Source organism: Furipterus horrens, unplaced genomic scaffold (assembly GCF_987537825.1).
Source record: "Furipterus horrens unplaced genomic scaffold, mFurHor1.1.pri manual_scaffold_2, whole genome shotgun sequence".
Taxonomy (NCBI): Eukaryota; Metazoa; Chordata; class Mammalia; order Chiroptera; family Furipteridae; genus Furipterus; species Furipterus horrens.
Window position 1 is genome coordinate 122043714 of NW_028327172.1, and position 20587 is coordinate 122064300.

Genomic DNA, 20587 nt, shown 5'->3' on the forward strand with positions numbered 1-20587 from the left:
TGAAATTCTACTTAATGAAATTGGTACCAACAAGACAACGTACTTTAACCTGATAGATGAAATAGAGGATTTTAATAACAACATTTGGGGACAAAAACTTATAGTCCTAGAAATAAACGTTAAGGAATTTCTTAAGGGAGACTTAAAAAATCAAAGCATATGTATCTTATAATTACAACAGTTACAGAATTAATTCGCAGAGCTATGGCTGTGTTAGGGAGGCAGTGCCATGGAGAGTCGAATGTGGGCTTTGCCACCAACAGATTTGGGTACAGGACCTATTCCTGTCACCAGCCATGAGACACTAGATATTTTATTTAACTTTCCTGAGGCACAATTTCCTGTTCTTTAAACATACTTTGCAAGATTGTTGCTGGCTGTGCTTACCTCCTGCAGAACAGTTCTTGATAAATGTTTGCTACTACTACTGTGTGGGCAATATAGACAATACAAATGAACTCTGAACAGTGTCCACCAGGATCCATTGCAGTATCCATAGTATAGCATGTTTTTAAATACATTTTGTTTACCCTGCCCATCTTTTAAAAATAATTAATTGAAAGTAAAAACTTACTCAAATTATTCATTTGTAAAATGAAACCTTTCATTGGATAGCTGTCTGTGCTTTTGAACCGTTCCTTTTCCACTTCTCTAATTTCCATTTGCAAACCTCAGAGTGGAGTACAGCTTTGGTTATCTAACCAAAGGAAAGGGAACTGAAGGAACTAGGATTGAATTGCAGAATCACATTTAGAGTTTCTATGATTTATCTGACACACACGTACTTGAAAAAACTAACATTGCATTTAGAGTTACTGTGATTTATTTGACAAATGGTTGAGAGCTTGCTAGACTCAAAGAGTTATGGTAGGTGCTGGGAGAGATACAAAGATTAGTAAAACATAGACTTGCTTTCAAGGAGCTGATTTGGGAAGGTGGTTGTCTCATTCCTTCCAGTATTCTGAAGTAGGAAGGAGTTAGGCATAAAGAGTTGAGGTTGTTTAGAGGAAGAATCCATTCCAACTGGAGAGGACCAAGGACGATTGTGTACTCTTAGTGGTGTTCAGTTGATTTATTCATTCAATAGATACGTCTTGAGTGCCGTTACCTGCCTGATCCTGGGCCAACCACTACAGACTCCATATCAGTAAGATGCAGCTGTGGGCATTCATGTCACTCATGGTCAGCATTAAAGGCCCACAGATGATGACAATGCCGATGAGAGGTGTGTCTTGGTACAGGTGTGGCTGAGATAGGATACTGCAAGAGCATATCTCGGGGCAGTGTATCCCAGACCAGGGGTGAAGGAGTGGTGGCCCCACTAAATCCTGAGGGATAAGTCAAGTAAAGAGCACCCTGGGCAGACAGGAAGATACATTAAAACCTCAGAAGCCAGAGTGAAGGGCATGTTCCAGGAAATGGAAGACCTCTGAGCCAGCACTGGAGCATGTGTTTGCAGGGCATCTGATGAGAAATGCTGTGGCAGAAGTAGGGATGGGTTGACCTAGGGAAGGCCTTTGATAGTCTTAAGTAGACTAGGCTTTATCCCAGAGTTGCAGAGGAGGCAGGGCGATTACATAATCAAATGTATATTTCAGAGGTTATAAACTAGGGCTAATGGGTCAGGTCTGGCATATAGGTAGACTTGGTTTTGCTTACAGAGTGTCTTAACTTTTTGAAATAGTTGCCAGGGTAGGTATGAGGCTTTTTAAAGAATCAGTAGCTCTGCATTGCAGCAGGGAGTTGGGCTGGCGTCACTTAGCATCTGCCCCCTTGGGAAGGAGCATGTACTTCATTTTACCATGTGGCTCGTGTCTTCAGGGCAAATACCTGGGACCTGTAGGCCTTTGAGGTTCTGGGGCCCATTTTTGAATGTTTTATTGAGTGGTAATTGAGAGAAGAACCACTTGAGACTCAGGGCTAGACGTTTTTTCAGTAACCCTCGTGGGAAATTTAGTTTCATCGTAAGTAGTAGTGGTGGGAACAGAGAGAAGGAAAATGAATGAAGGATACTAGAGAATAGACAGAAAGGATGGAGAGGCATGGGTCAGGACAGTGGTAGGAGTGTGGACTTCAGAGACCAAGAAACGTGGCTGCTACCGTGAGCTGTGGTTTTGAGAAACTTACCTAACCTTTCTGACCAATACCTTCTTTTTAGGTAAAATGTAGATGAGAGGCCTATCGCATAGGGCTTTTTATTTTTATTTTTATTTTTTATTATGAGGATCAAATGAGAAAACTTCCTCCTCTTAGTTCACCTTCATAGTTGTGAACTAAGATGGTTGTGAGGGGTGAGGAAGATGGAATCAAGGATGGTGTCCAGGCTCCCAGTGTGTTATTGGGTGAGCAAGAAGATACAGAAAAAAGTGCAGGTGACGGCTTCAGTGTCGGATGCGGTGTGTTTGAAGAGCTCTTGTCACTGTGAAGTCGAGGGGTTGATACATGGTTGGGTTCAGTGCCCAAGTGAGTAATTGTTAGGAATGAATGAACATGCTTTTCTTTTCTTTCTGAAGCTTGTATTGTCTTTTAACTGAACATACTGAAAATCAGCCCTGATTCAAGTCCCATCTGAAAATGCCACCTTCTCCTCTCTGCCTTCTTTACTTTAGGATCAGGAAGTCTCCTCTCCTTTCTCTGCATTTAGTTTTGACACTTACAGGGAGCCCCTCTCATGCTGCTCCACAGTGTGTGCGTTTGTAGCATGTGTTCTGCTGGACCGAGAGCTCCGTGAAGGAGGGACGAGGGCCTGTGCCCTACACGTGTTTATATCACATTCAACAGCTTCCGCAAAGCCTAGTCCAGTTTCGTTCAGTTATACTTTCGAAGGTGGAAGGAAGGACCATGCACACACTTCTTTATAAAAGGGATAAAAAAGGAAGGTGCAATCTTAATAAGCAGGTTGTGCTTTTCAGAAAACACAGTTTATTGGGAAAATGAATATAGTGAGTTTGTCTGACTGTCTTAGGGCCTTATTACATATCATAGATCTTAATCTTGATTAATGTTCTACAAAAAAGTCAATTTACATGCTCAAAACACATGAAATGTAATCTGATTATATCATCTAGTCTTTATAATCGATTGGTTGTTGGCAATCATGGTTAGAATCCTGATTCTCATAAGTATGAAGCTGTTCTGGCTGACAACTGCCGTATCTTTGAAGGACTGTTGTTTGCTATATGGGCCCAGTCATATTGCACTGCCATTGTATTTCCTGATGCTCTGAGGCTTCATCCTCTTTTGTTCATTCTAAATAACAGGCCCTTTACCCATTCACATGGCAAATTTTTGCTCATCCTTTAAGATTCAGTTCATATTTCCATTGACAAGCCTTTTCCGACATTTTCCCTACTCCCTCCTCTACAGAGCAATTCCTTCTTCTGTAGTCTTGAAACACCTTGTACACCTGCCATATCTCTGTCTTTGTCAAAAGACTGTGTACTATTTCAGAGCAGGGACTGTGTACTTAAAGAGCTCAAAGTCTAGTGAGAGCTAGATACTGAAAATAATTATAATATCATGGCATGGTGTATGTATATGTGAATATAAACATATATAAATAATTTATGATAGAAGTACACACAGAGGCTTATGAAAGCCCTGAGGGAGTGCTTCATACTCAGAATGCAGGACTCATGCGAATCTCAGAGATGGTAACGTTCAAGCTGAATATTAAAGCCTGTCTAGGTGTTCGTCCGGCAGATGAGGGGAAGAACAGCATTCTATGTAAAAGTATGGGGGTATTAGAGAGTGTGTTATTTCCTGAGAACTACAGTTTGTTGACGTACTTGTAGATGTGATTGGAGATGAGCCTGGTGAGGAAGGCAGGACTCAGATCTTGAAATGTGGTGTGAATGCCTTGCTAAGGCATTGATCTTGTATGATGAGCTAACTAAACATGATGAAGAGTCAGTGAGGGTAAGGAGCAGAATGGCATGGTAAAGTCATGGCTACCTAAGTCCCTTTAATGTAGCGGAGACCTGTTGAGGTCCACAGTATTGGAAGCAAGAAGGTCATTATGCCATCATTTATTTAACCAAACCTGTACTGATGGACATTTAGGTTGTTTCCAATTTTTTATTTAAAGTTCTTTATAAGATAAATGTGAAACACTTAATGAGTTAATGTTTTCTTAAAAAAAACAAAAAAAAAAACAATAAAAAATAAGAGTATACCAAACTGACAATTGCTTTACATAATATAAGTCTATGCACAGTCACAAAATGATTCTATTTTTAAAGTAGTTACTATATGGATCAGTTCATTATATCAGTGACTCTTTAAAACATTGAGATTTGGGTTGCTGAAAGAAGTAATGATGGTCACATTAGAATTTTTCTGGCCTTTTGTGATGGTTGCCTAGTAAACCTGCTTCAATTGGAGCATCATCTCTTTATCTAAAACAAATATGATAATTTTTAACTAAAAGGAATACTTTAATGTGTTTCATTATATCCTAGTAAATTCTTACCTTATGAAACCAGATGTCTTGTAAATTTGTTTTTTTGAGAAAAAAAATTTTAGCACTGCTTTTTTTCCAATACTTTTTCTAACTCTTAATTCTATGTACCTGATCACTTTTTCATATGTATCTTTATATATCCTGTTAGGGCATCTGTGTTTACTTCTGTCTCTCCTTACTGGATTTACCTGCTTAAGGATGAGGTATCTTATTGATTTTTATATCCCAATTCTTAATATGGTGTGTTAAATACTGGAGCCTTTCATCTCAGTCATTCTTATTGAGGACTTAGTATGAGACAGGTACTGTTTTAAGTAATTTTCTTTTTAAAATCTTCCTAACAAACATCTGCGTAAGTTCTATATGCACTACGTGGGTTTACTATTTTTAAGAAAAAAAATAGCTGTGCTGGCAACATCACCTGGTTCAACTTAGATCACTGTTTTAGAGTAGAGCAAAGACAGCTGATCTGCACAGGCCACACACTTCCTAAGGGGCAGAGCTAGGACCTCAGCAGTTTAACTCCCCCACCTGCGCTCCTAACCTCTTGTCTAGAGTGCACTGATAAGCGAACAACAGCTCACAGGTGTAATATTTGTCAAGGTATGCATTTTATCCTACTTGTGTTTATAAATTTTCTCATTTTTATATTTGAACATTTCCAAATCCACAGAAGAGTTGCAGGTACAGGATCAGGCAGTATGCCTATACTCTTCATCTACAATTGTTAACATATTGCACATCTGCTCTCTTGCTTTCTGTCTTTCTGTCTGTCTTATCTGTCTCTCTGAACCATATGAAAGTAGCTTTCAGACATAATGGCACTTCATGCCTAAATACTTCAGCATGCATCCCTGAGAACAAGGATATTTACATATAAACCATGATATCATTATCACACTTAAGAAAGATAATGATACACAAATATTATGTAACATACAGTCCATATTTAGATTTCCCCAATTGTTCCAATAGTTAGTTTTATGACTTTTTTTCTCTTCGATTGAGAGACAATCAAAGATCTCATGTTGCATTTACTTGACATTCCCCTTTGGTCTCCTTTAGTTTAGAACAGGTCTACCACTTTTTTTCCTTCTTGACAATCACATTTTTGAAGAGTCCCAGGTAGAATGTTGCATAAGCTGAATTTGTCTATGGCTGCATCATCATTAGATTCATGTCATTCCCTTTTTAAGATCGTTACATAGATGATCGTATGTTATGACACACCCATTGCACATAATGCCAGTCTGTTCTGTTATTGGTGATGCTAAGTTTAGTCACATGATTCAAGTTCTATCCACCAGCTTTTCCCACTCAAAGGCAACTTTTTATTAGTAGTAAGTAATACTTTGAAACTGAGTATTCTGTTCTCCAGTAAACTTACAACCAGTGAAATTTTTAACCCCGATAGATAATTTTTGATCAATTAATTATTTCAGTGGTGGTTGAAAAATTGTGTCTTTCAAATTCTATCATTCTTTCTACAAGTTCACTGGCATCCTTCTATGAAGAGGAGCTCTGTCCTCTTCTTTTTGAATCACTTTTGACCAATGCATTCTTTTTTTATTTAATTCTTATGAATTACTATCATTCTTGGTTCTCAAATTATCCCAAATTTGGTCAGTGGGAACACCTCCAAGCCAGCTCTTATGACCTTTTCGGATGTTTTCATTATTGCTTGAATACATTCTTGCTTTTTATCACAGCAAAGTATTTCAGCCTCCCTGCCCCAGTCCTGGTATCTTTCACTATGGAATAGTATTTAGGAACAAAGATCTGGGTGCTGAGTGTGCTCATTGCTACTGTTACCTAACTTAAAACGAACAAAAACCTGCTATACACTCCCAAATCAATAGTAACATTTTCTTACGTGTTCTTAAAGCCTTGTTTAGCATTAATACAAATTCCACTCATATCAAAATGGAAACAGAAAGAAAAATTAAAATTTCAAGTAAACCGAAAATGACAACACTTTAAAAGAATATTTTTCAGTGGAAAGGGATAGTGCTTAATTATGATAAATATTGGATTGGCCAAAAAGTCCTTATGGTTTTTTTCCATAAAATAAAAGACACAATTTTTTATTTTCACCAATAACTTTATTGATTTGGATATTTTGAGTATATCAGCTATCTCCTGCATGACATAACATTGATTGTTCTCAATGTCTCAGTTTGATCGCTATCAACTTCAACTGGTCTACTCAACTGTGGAGCATCGTCCAGCAAGAAATCTCCAGTGTGAAATTTCGCAAACCACTTCCGACACGTTTCATCACTCACAGCACCTTCTCTATACACTGCACAGTTTTTTGTTTATTTTTTGCATTTAAGTTGTGTTTTTAGTCTTCTTGAAATAATAAAGCATGATATGTCAAAAATGTTGCGTATTTTTCCATCTTCAATATTAAAATGGATACACAAAAATTCAAGTTTGATTTTTTTAAATGCACACTGATATGACAGCTGTCACAATGCAATCTAACAAAATTGTTCTGAATGAAGTTAAAGACAACTAAGCGATTCTAGAACCATCTTATGGAAAAAAAAACTAAATGAACTTTTTGGCCAATCCAATAAAAGTTGCTTTGAGATACAAAGATGCAAATGCAGGCACCTATTTTCTTTGGGTTACTTCAGGAGTTAAAAAGTTAAGTAATGAGAATTGAAATGTGTCTGCTTTGCATGTGCTCAAATAGAAAAATAAAGTAAGTTATTGTCAGATTGCTCTTGGAAGACAATTATATAGACCAGAAACCCTTATTTATTTTAACTGCATGCTCTAAATTATCAGTCAGTTGGTTGACTTAATATTAGACTATAGTTCAAAAACAGTTTAAGTTCTTAATAAAAATAATTTAAACAAAATGTGACAGCAAAAAAAAATCATAGATATAGCAATACTTCAGAAGAGATAGCAATTATATACTTTTTGTTTGGTACAAAACAAGCAGGGGAATAAAGAGATTATTTTATGTTGAAATATTCTAGCAGAGTTACTTTAATTTCCTTAAATTATAGATTGTGTTAACTGCAACTTTTCCTTCCTAGAAATGGAGCTTTAATACCATTATGCCTTTAATTACCATTGACATTCTCTAGCAGTCTCATCCTTTCACTATACTCTCACTCTCCTCCCTTCCAAGCTACTCAGATTGCTGGGCTCCTGGGCCTTTATCTGAACCAGTGGGTTGACCCCGTAACTGGGATAAGCAATTTTTACTGAAATCGGCAAGCCACTTAACCATCTGTGTTTTCACTGGTCTGCTGGTAAAATGAGGGTAATGTTGGTCTCCTGCCTTATGTTGATATTGTGAAGATAAATTTAATCAGTCATTTAAAATGGTTTTGAGTTCTGTATTCATGAGAGCATTTAATGGATATTTCATAGCGATTACAACCAGAGGCACTTGTTTTTCAGTTTATACTGCAGTTAAAATTTAGATTTGAAAAATAGGATAATCAGCACTAGACTAAAGGGTATTAGGAAAGCTGGAGAGTTGTTTTCCTCTGGAGATCTGGGAATCTGTAGGATTCTTTTCCTCTGGAATTTGGTGTATCTGTGATATGAGATGGCTCAAGGCGCTTTCCAGTGGAGTCCTGTCACTTCTGCCTCCATTCCTTGCAGGTTCCATTCATCCAGCAATGAGTTGTTTCATGCTTCTTTTAGCAACTTTCTCTCTTCCAAGATAATTGCTCTTTGAAAAAGATGTTTCTCATTGTATGTTCCTCTTTGCCTCAAATGAGTTTGTTCATACCTGAGTTCTCTGAAACTTGTTGGACGTAATGAGAGCCTTCTGAATTCAATCTCCCACTTTTGTAGCCATTCTTTTGCCCTGCCCTTGCATAGTCTGTGTCACCTTTGTTTCTCAGTTACATGCCCTGAAGCACAAGGTTCTTGTTTGCTTTTAGTAGTGCCCTGTATGAATAGCAACATGATGTGGATTGCAAAAATTACAAATGATTCTTAGAATTCCAAGGACAATCTTGTTCACATTAAGAAAATCCTTCTCAAGTTACTAACAGTGCCTGAGGGTGAGCTGGCTTTCCCTTTGTCACTTTCCAGAGTTATCATCTGCTTGGGCATCTCAACATGTCCATGCGTTTTCAGATGTCTGCCCTTGACTCCCAGTGTGATTAATTTACATAAGAAGTATTATATAGAACTGATGTGTATCTAATTTCCCCTAACTTATTTGATAACTCCCTACTTACATCAGGATCAGAAAATGTCCAAATCTGAGAACCCCAGTTACATCCGTTAGGATGAATTTTTGAGAGTAAAATTTTATTAGATTGCAAAACAGAAGAGGCTTGGACACGTGACGTTAAGGAGCTCTGTTTTCTTTGCCAGTTGAGACTTGTTTCTTTTTCTAGTTAATGACTTCGAGGTTTTATTAAGGGCACTTTGGAGATTATGCTACAGGAATGTTAGGGAGTAAATTTTGAGCATGATTGCCTATTTTGGCTTAATTCTGGCATTCGATTCTGGGGTAAGAAAATATGTCATATATTGAGCACCTATGGTCCTCACCTGACTTTAATTTACTGAGCTGCTAAACCATATGTGGATGCCAGATGACAGTGGACCATCAAATATGGCCCCGGCTTCTTAGTTCCTGACCAATATGTAGGTCAGAGAAGCAATTCTGTGTTTTCTGATTAACTGGTAGCAACAACAGATACGTTGTTGCCTCCAAATCTATTTTTGATGTTTTTAGAAGCACACTCTAAAATGGACCACTAGAAGGGACCACTTAGTCTTTTGTTTTTTCCTGGCTTGCTATTCACAGCAAGTTGTAAAGGTCAGTGTGTGCTGGCGAGCTACTGAGAGCTCACGTTACAGTGGAGTAGATTATGGAAAGGTGGACCAGCTCACACACAGGTCAGGAATCGTTTTCCTCTAGTCTCAATATGGGTATATATGTATTTTCTAATCTAATTCTTTATGGAACTGAATATTTTTAGATACTTCTATCATTTTACGTCATTATAACTATAAAATGAGTTGTATTTCTTTACTTGGATCTGCTCCTAACGTTTCTATGCTAAGTTTGCTTGATAATGAACGCACATTAAGTTCAGATTCCACAGCCGTGTGCTCAAGGATAGTCAGTTAGAATTTGGCTGCAAGTAACAGCAACGCAAAGCACAATGGCCCAGATTGCTCGGATGTCAATTTAGGGTTACTACGATGATTTCTTGCTCTGCCCTTTTTTCATTCTTGAGATTACCTTAGGGTCACGGAGTGGCTTCTGTAGTGCACCATGATTTATATATTCCAGGCAAGAAGACCGGGGAATCATCTTGGTCAGGACCTTTATAAGTAGCATTACAGATGTCTTACCCAATAACTTCTGTTCACATGCAATTGATCAGAATTTAGTCACTTGGTTATCCACATCTGCCAGGGAGAATAAGGAATATAGTTTCCATTGCTAACTCATTCCCCATGCAAAGAGAGAGTGGGAGATAGAGAGATGAGAGAGGGAGCGAGAGTGCCCATTCTATTTTAAAGAAGAAGGGAAATTGGTAAATACCCAGCAGTTTCTGCCTTTTATTATCTTTCTAGCCTGTCTTTTGATCTCATCTGCTGTTAGAAGCACTTCACATTGCAGCTTCACTGGAACACCGGGCATTCACTCAGAACCTGCTTCCTTGTCCTTCCCTCTTTCCTTTGCTTGTGGTCTCAAAGGCTTTGTCCCCCTTCCCAGTGTCTGGGCCTCTTACCTCTAAGGTGCTGCTCAGATTACATTTCCTAACCTATAGTCAGTTATTATCTGCCCCTCCCCCACTTCTGATCTCACCTTTCTTTCACAGCTCTTGTTAAGCTTTGGCCAATATATTATAGTTTCATAGTTAATTTTTCATATCCTCTGTGACTCTATTTTGCCCACACTGGCTAGTAGAATACATGAGATATAAATGTTCAATGCACATTTATTGAATTTCATTGCAAACCTAATGCCTGCAAGATATTAGGAGAAAGTACTTTTGTACATTTTTAAGAGCATTTTTTGTTAAGAGAAAAACTGCTTCTATCAACATTATGAATATCATATCCCGTTTAATAGCTGTTGACTAATAAATGAGTTGTTGGTTACTTCAGTGAATAGTCTGTTGGGCAGATGTGCAAACAGCAGTTTGAAAACAATGACTCTCTAAACATGTAAGAAACGTTAACAGCCTTGGCTTCTTAGAATGTGTACATTTGATGTGCTGAAGATTAGGGCACTCCACTGAGAACAAACAACGAGAAAGGGAGCGGGGACAATAAAAACTTTTGTTTCTACAAGTACCTGAAAGCACTATAAATGATTAGTTCTCAAGCTGGCCAGGGAGTCAAAAGCCAGTATGGCTTGGGGGAACCTCAGGTTGCATTATTTCATAAAATGTTCTCTTCCAAATAAACTTTCTCATGTTTTTAATGGTACTTGCTAAATTGCTTTTTCATGTTTTTAGAGATATTTTCAAATTCTATTATTTTGGGAGGTTATTTCCTTGATTTACATCAACTGAATTTGAGATGTTTCCTTTTTTTTTTTTTTTTCCTTTAATATGGCAGTCTGACTGCCTCAGTGACACTTGATTCATTCAGGCTGTATTTATATACAATGGTTAAGATTTCTGGAACATCTTTTTTAAGTTAAAAAATCCTTTTGACTTTCATTTCTTGGTGATAGGACCACGAAATTACATTTAAAATGGCTTATTTCTGGGACTTGTTTTAAAAACTGCATCTGAACCATGTACAAGCTGTACAATTGACTGAAAAATTATATTGGGAGGTACTCCAAGATAAGTTATTTCTTCTTACAGTTCTGAAAAAATTGCTTCTCTTTGAACTTCATGACATGTCTAAAATCAGATTTAAAAAGTTTTCCAAGCACATTTCTCTACCATTTACACTTTCTACTCTTCTCATCCTCTATTTCTGCAAGCTCTGAATTAAATACCATCTGAGCAGCACTGAGTAAGGGTCAGTAGTGGTACAAGGTCCAGATGGAGTGACAAACAAGAAAGGCCTGAAAGCAAAATTGGCAAATAAGCCTGTGGCATGCAGGCGAGGGAGGGGTTAGGGTTCATGGGAGTTGACTGAGAAAATGTAGGAAACAGCAAATATAACATGCACTCTGGTTTCACAGGAATATTAGAGAATTGTCCGAAGCTGGGACCATACTTTAGAACAGAGAACAGCCTGGGCCAGTATGGGAAGGATCAGGTGTCAGGGACTTGAGAACTCAGTCATTACTGACTCCATTCCCTTTGGTCTTCAAGACATGTTGGCATGTCACTCATTGGCTACTGAAACCCATCTCTTCCTGTCACAGAAACAAATCATGCCTTCTTCATATCAGCTAGACTCTCTTCAGTTCTTTCTACATATTATTATCAAGCTCATAATGCCAGAGTGTTGATTTTTTATCAGTTAATTCTACTGACAGTTTCCATTTCCTATAGATAAGGTGTATATTCCTCAGTCTGAAATTGAGGAAACATCATCATCTGATACCTTTCACCTGGGTTTGTCTAGTTCTCACTCTTCTAGCAGCATTTAATTTACCCTTTTTATTTTAGCTTGACAAGCCTCCTAGTGTTCCCTGAATAAATGTTCCCTTACCTTAAGTAGTCTTCTTTTTTGTCTGCCCACGTTTCGAGATCCAACTAAAGTCTTCTATAAGGTTTTCTGCACAAATCTATGTGGATATGCTTGTGTGATGATTTCTTCACAAATTTCTTAAGTGTCACCTAGTTGGCTTGTAAATAAATGTTTCCTTGAATTAAAAACATGTTTGTTTTCTTTCTTTGTCTAGACTGTAAGCCCTTGACACCAGTGATCACACTATACAATGATTTTGTGTTCATTTTAGTATCTGGTATAACATTATGCACATATTTTGTACAGAGCAGGGTTTCTCAATCCGGCACCATCACAGTTTGGGCTGGATAATTTGATTTTTGGGGGTGAGGAGGGGGAACTGTCTCAGCATTGTTGGCTGTGTAGCAGTATTCCTGTAATCTACGCAGCACCCTCTCCCCAGTGTGACAGCCAGAATGTCTCCATTTATGCCAGATGTCCCGTAGGGGGCAAAAAAACACTGGCTGAGAATCATTAATGTAAACAGAAAATTGTAAGCAGTATCTTGGCAGGAATCAAAAGACTGTGAAAGATTTGAGTCATGATTTTATAGCATTTTGGGGTCTTGATGAAAGACAAACTGAGCTGATGGAAGATAGTAAATATAAAATAGATCTTTTTATTTGCTGTGATAGGCCATAGAAAAGCCATTGATGAGCAATTGTGATGAACCAAAGGTTAAGGAAGAACAAGACAACAGAGGTATTCTTAAGTTGAAATTCCAAAAATATTTAGCGTTAGTGTTTATTTTGAACCATTTTATACTTAGAAATTCCATTTCCAATCAAATAATATTTTATTGTTGGAAATTTATCTGAAATTCAAACAATTTATCTGGAGTTAAACAGTATCTTTGGATTAAGAACAACTCTGAAGTATATTTGAAAGAATGACTGAAATTATGAGTACAGGTTATAGTGAAGTAACTATTGACAAACATCAGTTGTGTTTATTTTACATATTTTTCTGACTGTTAGAGTATTGTCCTCAAGTTCAGCTAATTTTCCAGCCTGAAGTGATACACACATGAACACACATACATAATACATGTGTGTGAGTGTGTAGCCTAGACAATATTTACCCCCTCCAGGACACAGTGCTTTTGTATATTTCTGCTACTCTTGTATAAGTTCTTAGGTTTTTCTTTAATTATTAAGCTCATACACGATGTAGATACTATATGGTTGACGGTCTGCTGATCTAGAAATAATGCGTGATATTCTCTTGTCACAGCTGTGTGCCAACCACAGTGCAAACATGGTGAATGTATTGGACCAAACAAGTGCAAGTGCCACCCTGGATATGCTGGGAAAACCTGCAGCCAAGGTAGGGCAGTGGTGTGACACAGGCAGGGAGCCGTGAGCCCCCTCTGTCCCTGCCTGCTGTAAAAATGTTTAGGTTCTCATGCTCAGCCACTTTTACATGGTTATTATTCTCCATATCTGAGCTGCCATTTGCCGAAAGATAAAAATATAATAATGGTAAATCTTGTAAAATTTATTTCATGGAAGGACAATTGAAAGAATTTTATCCTCTTACTTACTGCTAATAATTAAAATGCATTTTGAAAAAGAGAATTGCCACATAAGTAATGTTAGAAGCTTTACATCCCCTTACTCCTTGTTCTTCCAATAACTGGTGGGGAAGCCTTAGCAAAGTGTTAGGCTGCTTGGACCCAGTTGGGTGAAAATACTTTAATACTCAAAGTCAGGTAGGAAATTTGATATGAAATTTCAAGGTCCCTTCAAACTCTTGAGTCCTCTGATTTTGTGATTAAATTTTCATTAACTGTTGACCAGTCTGTAATGTTCCTTTGAGAAAAAAGATTTTGATTAACTTAGTAGGTTACTTTTTGTTGACATCAGTTGCTTATAAAAGCAAACATTTACTTAGCACTAACAGTGTCCCAGGTATTTTATGTTATCTGTCTTCATCATTACAACAACATCAGGAGATAGAGTACTTAACTATAATTAAGGAAAGCTATGGTTTGATTTCACTAGAAAGATACAAGGAAGAGGGGTCAGTTTTCTTACTTACTACTTAAAGTAATATTCCCTATCATTTTAGATGTCAAATGAAGCAATTATGTGGGGGTCTAACTGTCCCGCAGATACTTACTTGACCTCACCTGATACAGAAATAATATTGTTGAAATATTCTTGTTCTTCAATATCTGATAGCCCTTGAGGTATGTCAGTTTAACTGGTGATTTGTAGACACGGTTTTCACAATAATCCAGAACACTGATGTTTGAAGGTATGTATGATGGTTCCTGCACTATCAGATGAAACCCATGCTAGTAAAATGTGACATGTCCAGTGGCAGGACAAGCTGTTACTCTATAAAGTGTCTTCTAGATGATCTGCTGTTTGATTCATAACTGATTTTTCCCAATGCCTCTTTTCTAATATTTTTTAACTTGGAATTCATCTAACGTACCTGGGTAATGTTTTTCTTTCTCTTTTTTTAAAAGAAATGGGGTTCTTGTTATCTTAGTTTACTCTTTAAAAATCCATTTGATGTTCTTCGAAGTTTTCAAGTAGCAGCATGTTCGGTTCTGATCACCGAGTTATTAGTGTTCATCTTAGAGTCCCAGCATGCTCCTTTTTTTAAAGTGATGAACATAAGCCATCAGAGGTTTCATTAGTATGTCAGCACCATAAAGCTTGTTGTCCTGATGCCAGGAACTTATACAAAGAAGATTATTAAAAGAAGCTACTGCTGAATTGCAGAGAAATTCATTTAAATTTATTTGCAGAGCTTCATCAACGTTAATATGCTTCAAAGACACTAAAGCTATTATTGGAATGAGGAGTCATCTCTGGGTATCTCTTATTTTCAGAAAACAAGTTTACCATGCATGTATTTTCAGAAAAACCAGTTTTTCCAGTAATACCTACCTGTTTCTCTAAAGAAAAATGGAAATACACCAAGTTGAAACCTGGCCTCCCAAAATTATATTCCTTAGGGTTAAAGGGTTTCTGCAGGAGCAGAATGGGATTTTACACCTGCAAAAATGGTGCTGACACTGAAAATGTAATTTCAAATCCAATCTTGAACATAAAACTGCAGCTTGCAGTAAACCTGTGTGTTTTAATCATTGTTCTTGTTGCCTTCCTGACCAAAAAAGCAATTTGGCAGGTTCCTGATAGAAATAATTATGTTATGTTGAGAACAGGAAGCCTTTGTAGAATCTCTCTGATTTCTGGGTTCCTGAAAGCTATTATTAAAATGACTTGCACATGATTAGGGCACATTAAATATTTATTGAGTGAATGTTACATATAATGGTTCTTGGTCCTGAAAGCCATAGGAGCTTGAAAGAGTTCCATGGAGTTTTCTATTACTTTAGTCTCTGAGTCCGTGGACTGCAGATTTTGTCAGGGTGAGTGAGGCTGCCATGGGTGAGCTGGGTAAGTTGGAGAGCTGTCGAGAGACCCCTAGAAATTTTAGAGCAAATTGTCTATATCCACTCTATATCTACATAACAAATTAACTTAGACGCTTTATCTGGACAATCTATTTAAATAAAGTGGAAAACATGCCTCAGAGATGTGGGAAAACAAACAGGTTTCTTGTTTCTTGAAGAGAGAAATGCCAAGAAGAGGTACCTTGAAATAATTTTGCAGATCTGGGTATTAGCTTTTGATTAAAAAGTAGGTTTGGGTATAAGGCAAGTTATCTGCTAAAAAGTATTGTCAGGGTTGTGTACTTGAAGAAATTGCCCCCTGGAAACTTGCTTGGCTGAGTGAACAGCTTGAGTAAATGAAAAGCACTCGGGTGCTTTTAGAGCTGCCTGGGGAGCAGCCAGCCTAGCAGGGCAGGCCCGCTTTGGAACTGGCGTAATGTAACAGTCTGTCACAAGATTAGTTTAATCTGCTCTTGGTGGCTGCTCTCCCCACCGAGTCATTCCTGGATTTGCTACAGCAGGATCACATATAAAATCGTAAGCGTGCACCGATCATTAACTTATTCTGTAGGGTACATTGTACCTACCTTTCACAGTAGCTGAAATTCTAACTCAAACTCTGGCAAGATTTGTTTTGTCTTAGTTTTTCCCAACTTTATTTTCTCTGGTGATTTTATTCTTGTATATTTTCTCCCTCCTTGAGTCACTGTACACATACAAGTCTCCTGTCCCCTCAGCCAAGAAAGGATACTATTATAGATCATAATCTTTTTATAATTTTCCCACTAGGGAATTATTTTTAGCCTGTAATATACCATATCATTGCATTTTTTTCAGGAATGCAAGATATTCTTTTGAATTTATGGTGTGCTTTGTAATGAGTTCGGAAGAAACAATTTATAAATATCAATTACTAATGTTTCGACATGGTTTGTGTTTCATATGTTGAATTCCTTCTTCAAGAAAAGAATTAGTGTCTTGTAGCAGTAACCAGACAGTAAACTTTGGTGGACTAGTTAACTCTGAGAGTAGTCTTACTTTTTTTGAAGGCTGTGTGATTTTAACCCCAGAAACCGATGTTCATTGAATTTGGAATTTTAACTATTTCTAACATAAGAGTCTTGCAATAGGATATGATTGCTTTTTTGTCTCTCTACTTTTCAGTCTGACCCATCTTACAATATTTTGGTTAGCTAATTGTGGGAACAGGTACCTTTTTTTTTTTTTTCAGAAAGCTTCTTATATATATTCTAATTAAATGTGACCTAAGTATAACATAAGCTCTTAATTTGAGTGAAAACATTGATCATGCTATTGATTTAAATAAGGTCTTTATGCAAATCATAACTCTGTATATAATTTTAGAGTATTTATATGAGAATGATGGATTGTTGACTTGTACTCTGTGTGTGTTCTTAGGAAGAAAAATGACAGTGATAAATATTCAGGAAAACAAACTTAAAAAACAAACTGGAAGAACTAGAAACTAATTTTTGTAAAGTATCTAAAGCATTCTTTTTGAACTCCGCCAACTTTATGTTATTGTTTAATATATACTTATAAAGATTTTTAGGGCTAAAAATGACATCAGTTCAAAGTTGACTCTTATTACCTTCTTCCTGGTGTGAAGATGAACACTTCTACCCAACTCCTATTGACCAAGGCAGTGAACAGCCTCTTTCCCAACCCCTGGATCATCAAGCCACCAGTTTGCCTTCAAGGGGTGAGCGTGCATTGTCTCAGGAGGTCTGCTCCTCCCACCTGCACGGCTTCCTGCAGTTATGTCACTTCTTGCACATGTTCTGAAGACTCGCCCCAGGAGCGCCCAGCCTCGGCATGCTGAGCGTGTGAAGCAGGCAGCAGGAACTGTCTCCTGGTGCTGATTCTCTGCTCTGAAAAGCCTGGAGCCTCCTCTGTCCTTTCCCTGCACTGAGTGTCATTGCTTTTCTTCTTCTCTGGGTTTCAAACTATTTTCTAAAAATAGGATAACAAAAGAACTTTTGTGTTCATATGTAGGTGAAGTCAGGAATATCAAAGCAACTGAGATTGGGGCTCTGATGGCTTTTGCTGAGTAGATTTTAGAAGTGCTCAATCCTCTTCACCACCCTACAGAGGGTGTAGAGTTCTGGTTACCAGAAATGAAACCGTATGTTAGCTTCCTTCCTTTAGAGCTACATCTTCTAATATTAGAAGGCCTAAGTTCTGGTTCCGGTATAGCCCTTACGTGAGCAAGTCATTTAAAATGTCTGGGTGTTAGCAAAACAATGAGTAATACGGGGAGAGTAATTCCTGCCCTATTTGTCTGCAGGGCTGGTGTGAAAATAGAAACACCAAAAATATTAGTGTCTTCGTTATGCTGGAAACTATTGTAGGAAGGGTAGGAGGCAGCATGATTTGACAGTTCTGAAAACCTTTATCCCTCACTCACTGATAGACTTAGGAACATGGAATGTCTGAATTAAAATCCTATAAATTAGAAATGACTCTCTCTCTGCTGAAGGGGACCTTGGTGCACAAAGAATTAGGGCCAAGGGATTAATTTTAGTTATTGTGTCATTGCTGTGTTTAAAAGTAACAGCAGTTGACGCATTGACCTCTGTTTCTCTGTGACCTCCTCTTTAGTCAGATAAAGTGTAAAAGCTTAGACTTCTGAGATACTGCCCAGTTTAAGACTCAAAGGAAAAAAAATCCAAGTGCATTAGACAAATGAAATATTTTTTTGCCTTAAAAAAATCCATTGAGTTGTCTTAGTCAATGAATCTCTTGCAAATTTTCAAGCTACTTTTCAGCATCTGCATGCTAATAAAATCTCTAATTCTCATTTTTCCCTGAAGTGTCATTATACTGCTCTGCAGCTTGCATTTTTGTTCTGGACCAGCTCCTTTCTCCCCCCTCCCTCCCCCAAGCTGAATCCACCAGCCTGCTTAAGTATACTCCTGACTTATGGATGCTGTTTAAGAATTGTGTATTTAATAATTACAACATTTGAAAGTATGTGGTTTAATTGTAAAGTTCTATTCTTTGTATGACAAGATAGGTACATGAACGAATTCATTAATTTTTTGTTATAGATTTTTTTTTCAATTTATATTACATTATAAACTCCTAGAGAAAGAGCAAGATTAAAGTAAAATTAAAATAAGAACGCTGAAGATTGTTCTCTTAGATTCTTTTATCAGCTTTTAAGATTTATTTCTAAAATGTGATTAAGGAGACTTTTCATTGTTCCACTTACTATTATAGGATCATTTACTATAAAGTGTCATTTTTGAATTTCTGACTTAATTGGATAGCAACACAAGTGTTACTCGTTCTGTAGTCCAAGAGATTTTGGAAGCAGCCTGTAGTAACTCAATTTTATAAGGTATTAGGTCAATTGGAAAATAAGGTATAATAATCATAAAATATAAACCTAAGAAAAATTGAAAAAGTTCATCACCAGAATATAAGACATTTTTAATCTTTTGAAGCTCTCTGCTTGGGCAGAAGTCTGATATTTGGTAAATATTGATAAGTATGGGTCGTGGAATCCTATTTCCTAACTTCTGCAGTGAGTTTTGTAAGGGTTATTGTGAAGGTTTTAGGAGGCACATGCCTGTGGCAGGTGGGACAGTAATGGCAGTTTGGGGACATCAACCCCAGTGACCTGTCGTGGAGAATCAACCACTCTGTCAGCAGCTAGTTGAGCACAGCTTTCTCAGATTGCTTCCAGCATATTTGGATATTTACCTGTCAATTCAATACCAGTAAAATAGTCAACAAATGTCTCTACATTTAGCCCCTTAATTTGCATATTTATTTCTTTTGTTATATTGTTTCATAGAGTGGTTCCCAGGTTCTTTTGGAATTAGGACATCTTTTTAATTTTTTATTTTCTTTCAGTTTTGTGATTCTGATCCCCAAGAGCTTTTTCTCATGGTAAGGGAAAGATAGATTGGGATTGAATACCACCAGCAGCCCAATCTGAATCATGGCGACCCTCAGAGCAGTCCTCAAGAGCCCTTGACTGACCACGATAGGACCTGCCGCAGCGGGGCCTCAGCTTTAGTGCATAGACATAGTTTTCTAAAGAAATTTTCATCAGCATAAATACTCCTTGTAGGCAAGCTTCCTTGAGCTACACGTATCTGACCAGTTCCTGTCAGGAAACCCATAGAAGTTTTTGTGGTTCTTTAAAAATAAAGCCAAGGGGGTTTTTTTGTTTGTTTTGTTTTTTAATTAATTATTTATTTATTTTTAGAGAGAAGGGGAGGGAGGGAGAAAGAGAGGGAAAGAAACATTGATGTGTGAGAGAAACAGATTAGTTGTTTCTCACACACCCTCAACTGGGGACCTGGCCTGCAACCCAGGCATGTGCCCTGACTGGGAATTGAACAACAACCTTTTTAGTTTGCAGGCTGCCATTCAGTCCACTGAGCCACACCAGCCAGGGCAAACCTAAAGGTTCTTAATTGGCATGCTTTATGTCTGTCAATATCCTTTCCTTGAGATATAGAATTCAATCTAACTCTGTTGTTCTGCACTATTTTATTTTTGCTTACTGCAGAAATATATTTAAAACAAAGCTTTTCTCTAACAATGTACTCAGATTTAAATATTAAATACTGCATACTGTAGTATCAGTCAGGGATTTATCAAAGCCAGGTCTGAATCTGCAGGGAGCTATTAGGAACGATAATCCACTCCTCCTAGAACATGAGGAAAGCTTCTCTGATTTTTATTTTTAATAAATATTGAAATACGAAGCAGAAGAATAAGAAGAGTGAATTTCTTTGTCTTTCCTTTTTATAAAAAAAATAATTTGTTTATTTTTTGAGAGAGGAAAAAGGAGAAAGAGGGAGAGAAACATCATTGTGTGGTTGCCTCTCACTTGCGCCCCCAACTGGGAACGTGACATGCAACCTAGTCATGTGCCCTGACTGGGAATCCAACCAGAGACCCTTGGTTCACAGGCCGACACTCAAACCACTGAGCCACACCAGCCAGGCATCTTTCCTTCTTGATTTAAATTTTTTACTTCATTTAACAGAGGAAGAAATCAAATTTTTGTCAAGACTATAATCTGCAAAGCA

The 20587-nt window shown here is 37.5% G+C and overlaps 1 protein-coding gene across 10 annotated transcripts in view; it reads left to right on the top strand.

The window, feature by feature from the left end:
• NPNT (nephronectin) overlaps positions 1–20587 on the top strand; it is a 77254-nt gene that overhangs the window by 19406 nt on the left and 37261 nt on the right. For 5 of the 10 annotated variants that reach the window (XR_016509049.1, XM_090266381.1, XM_090266373.1 and 2 more), the window contains 2 exons: positions 13337–13429; positions 17146–17238. Coding sequence is in view for 9 of the 10 variants with exons in the window: in XM_090266381.1 (XP_090122507.1) it covers positions 13337–13429; positions 17146–17238 (186 nt within the window). In the remaining variant the exon portion in view is untranslated. Of the gene's footprint in view, positions 1–1087; positions 1226–12738; positions 12806–13336; positions 13430–17145; positions 17239–20587 lie in introns of all 10 variants that reach the window. The other 5 variants (XM_090266376.1, XM_090266377.1, XM_090266379.1 and 2 more) reach the window with 4 other exon arrangements.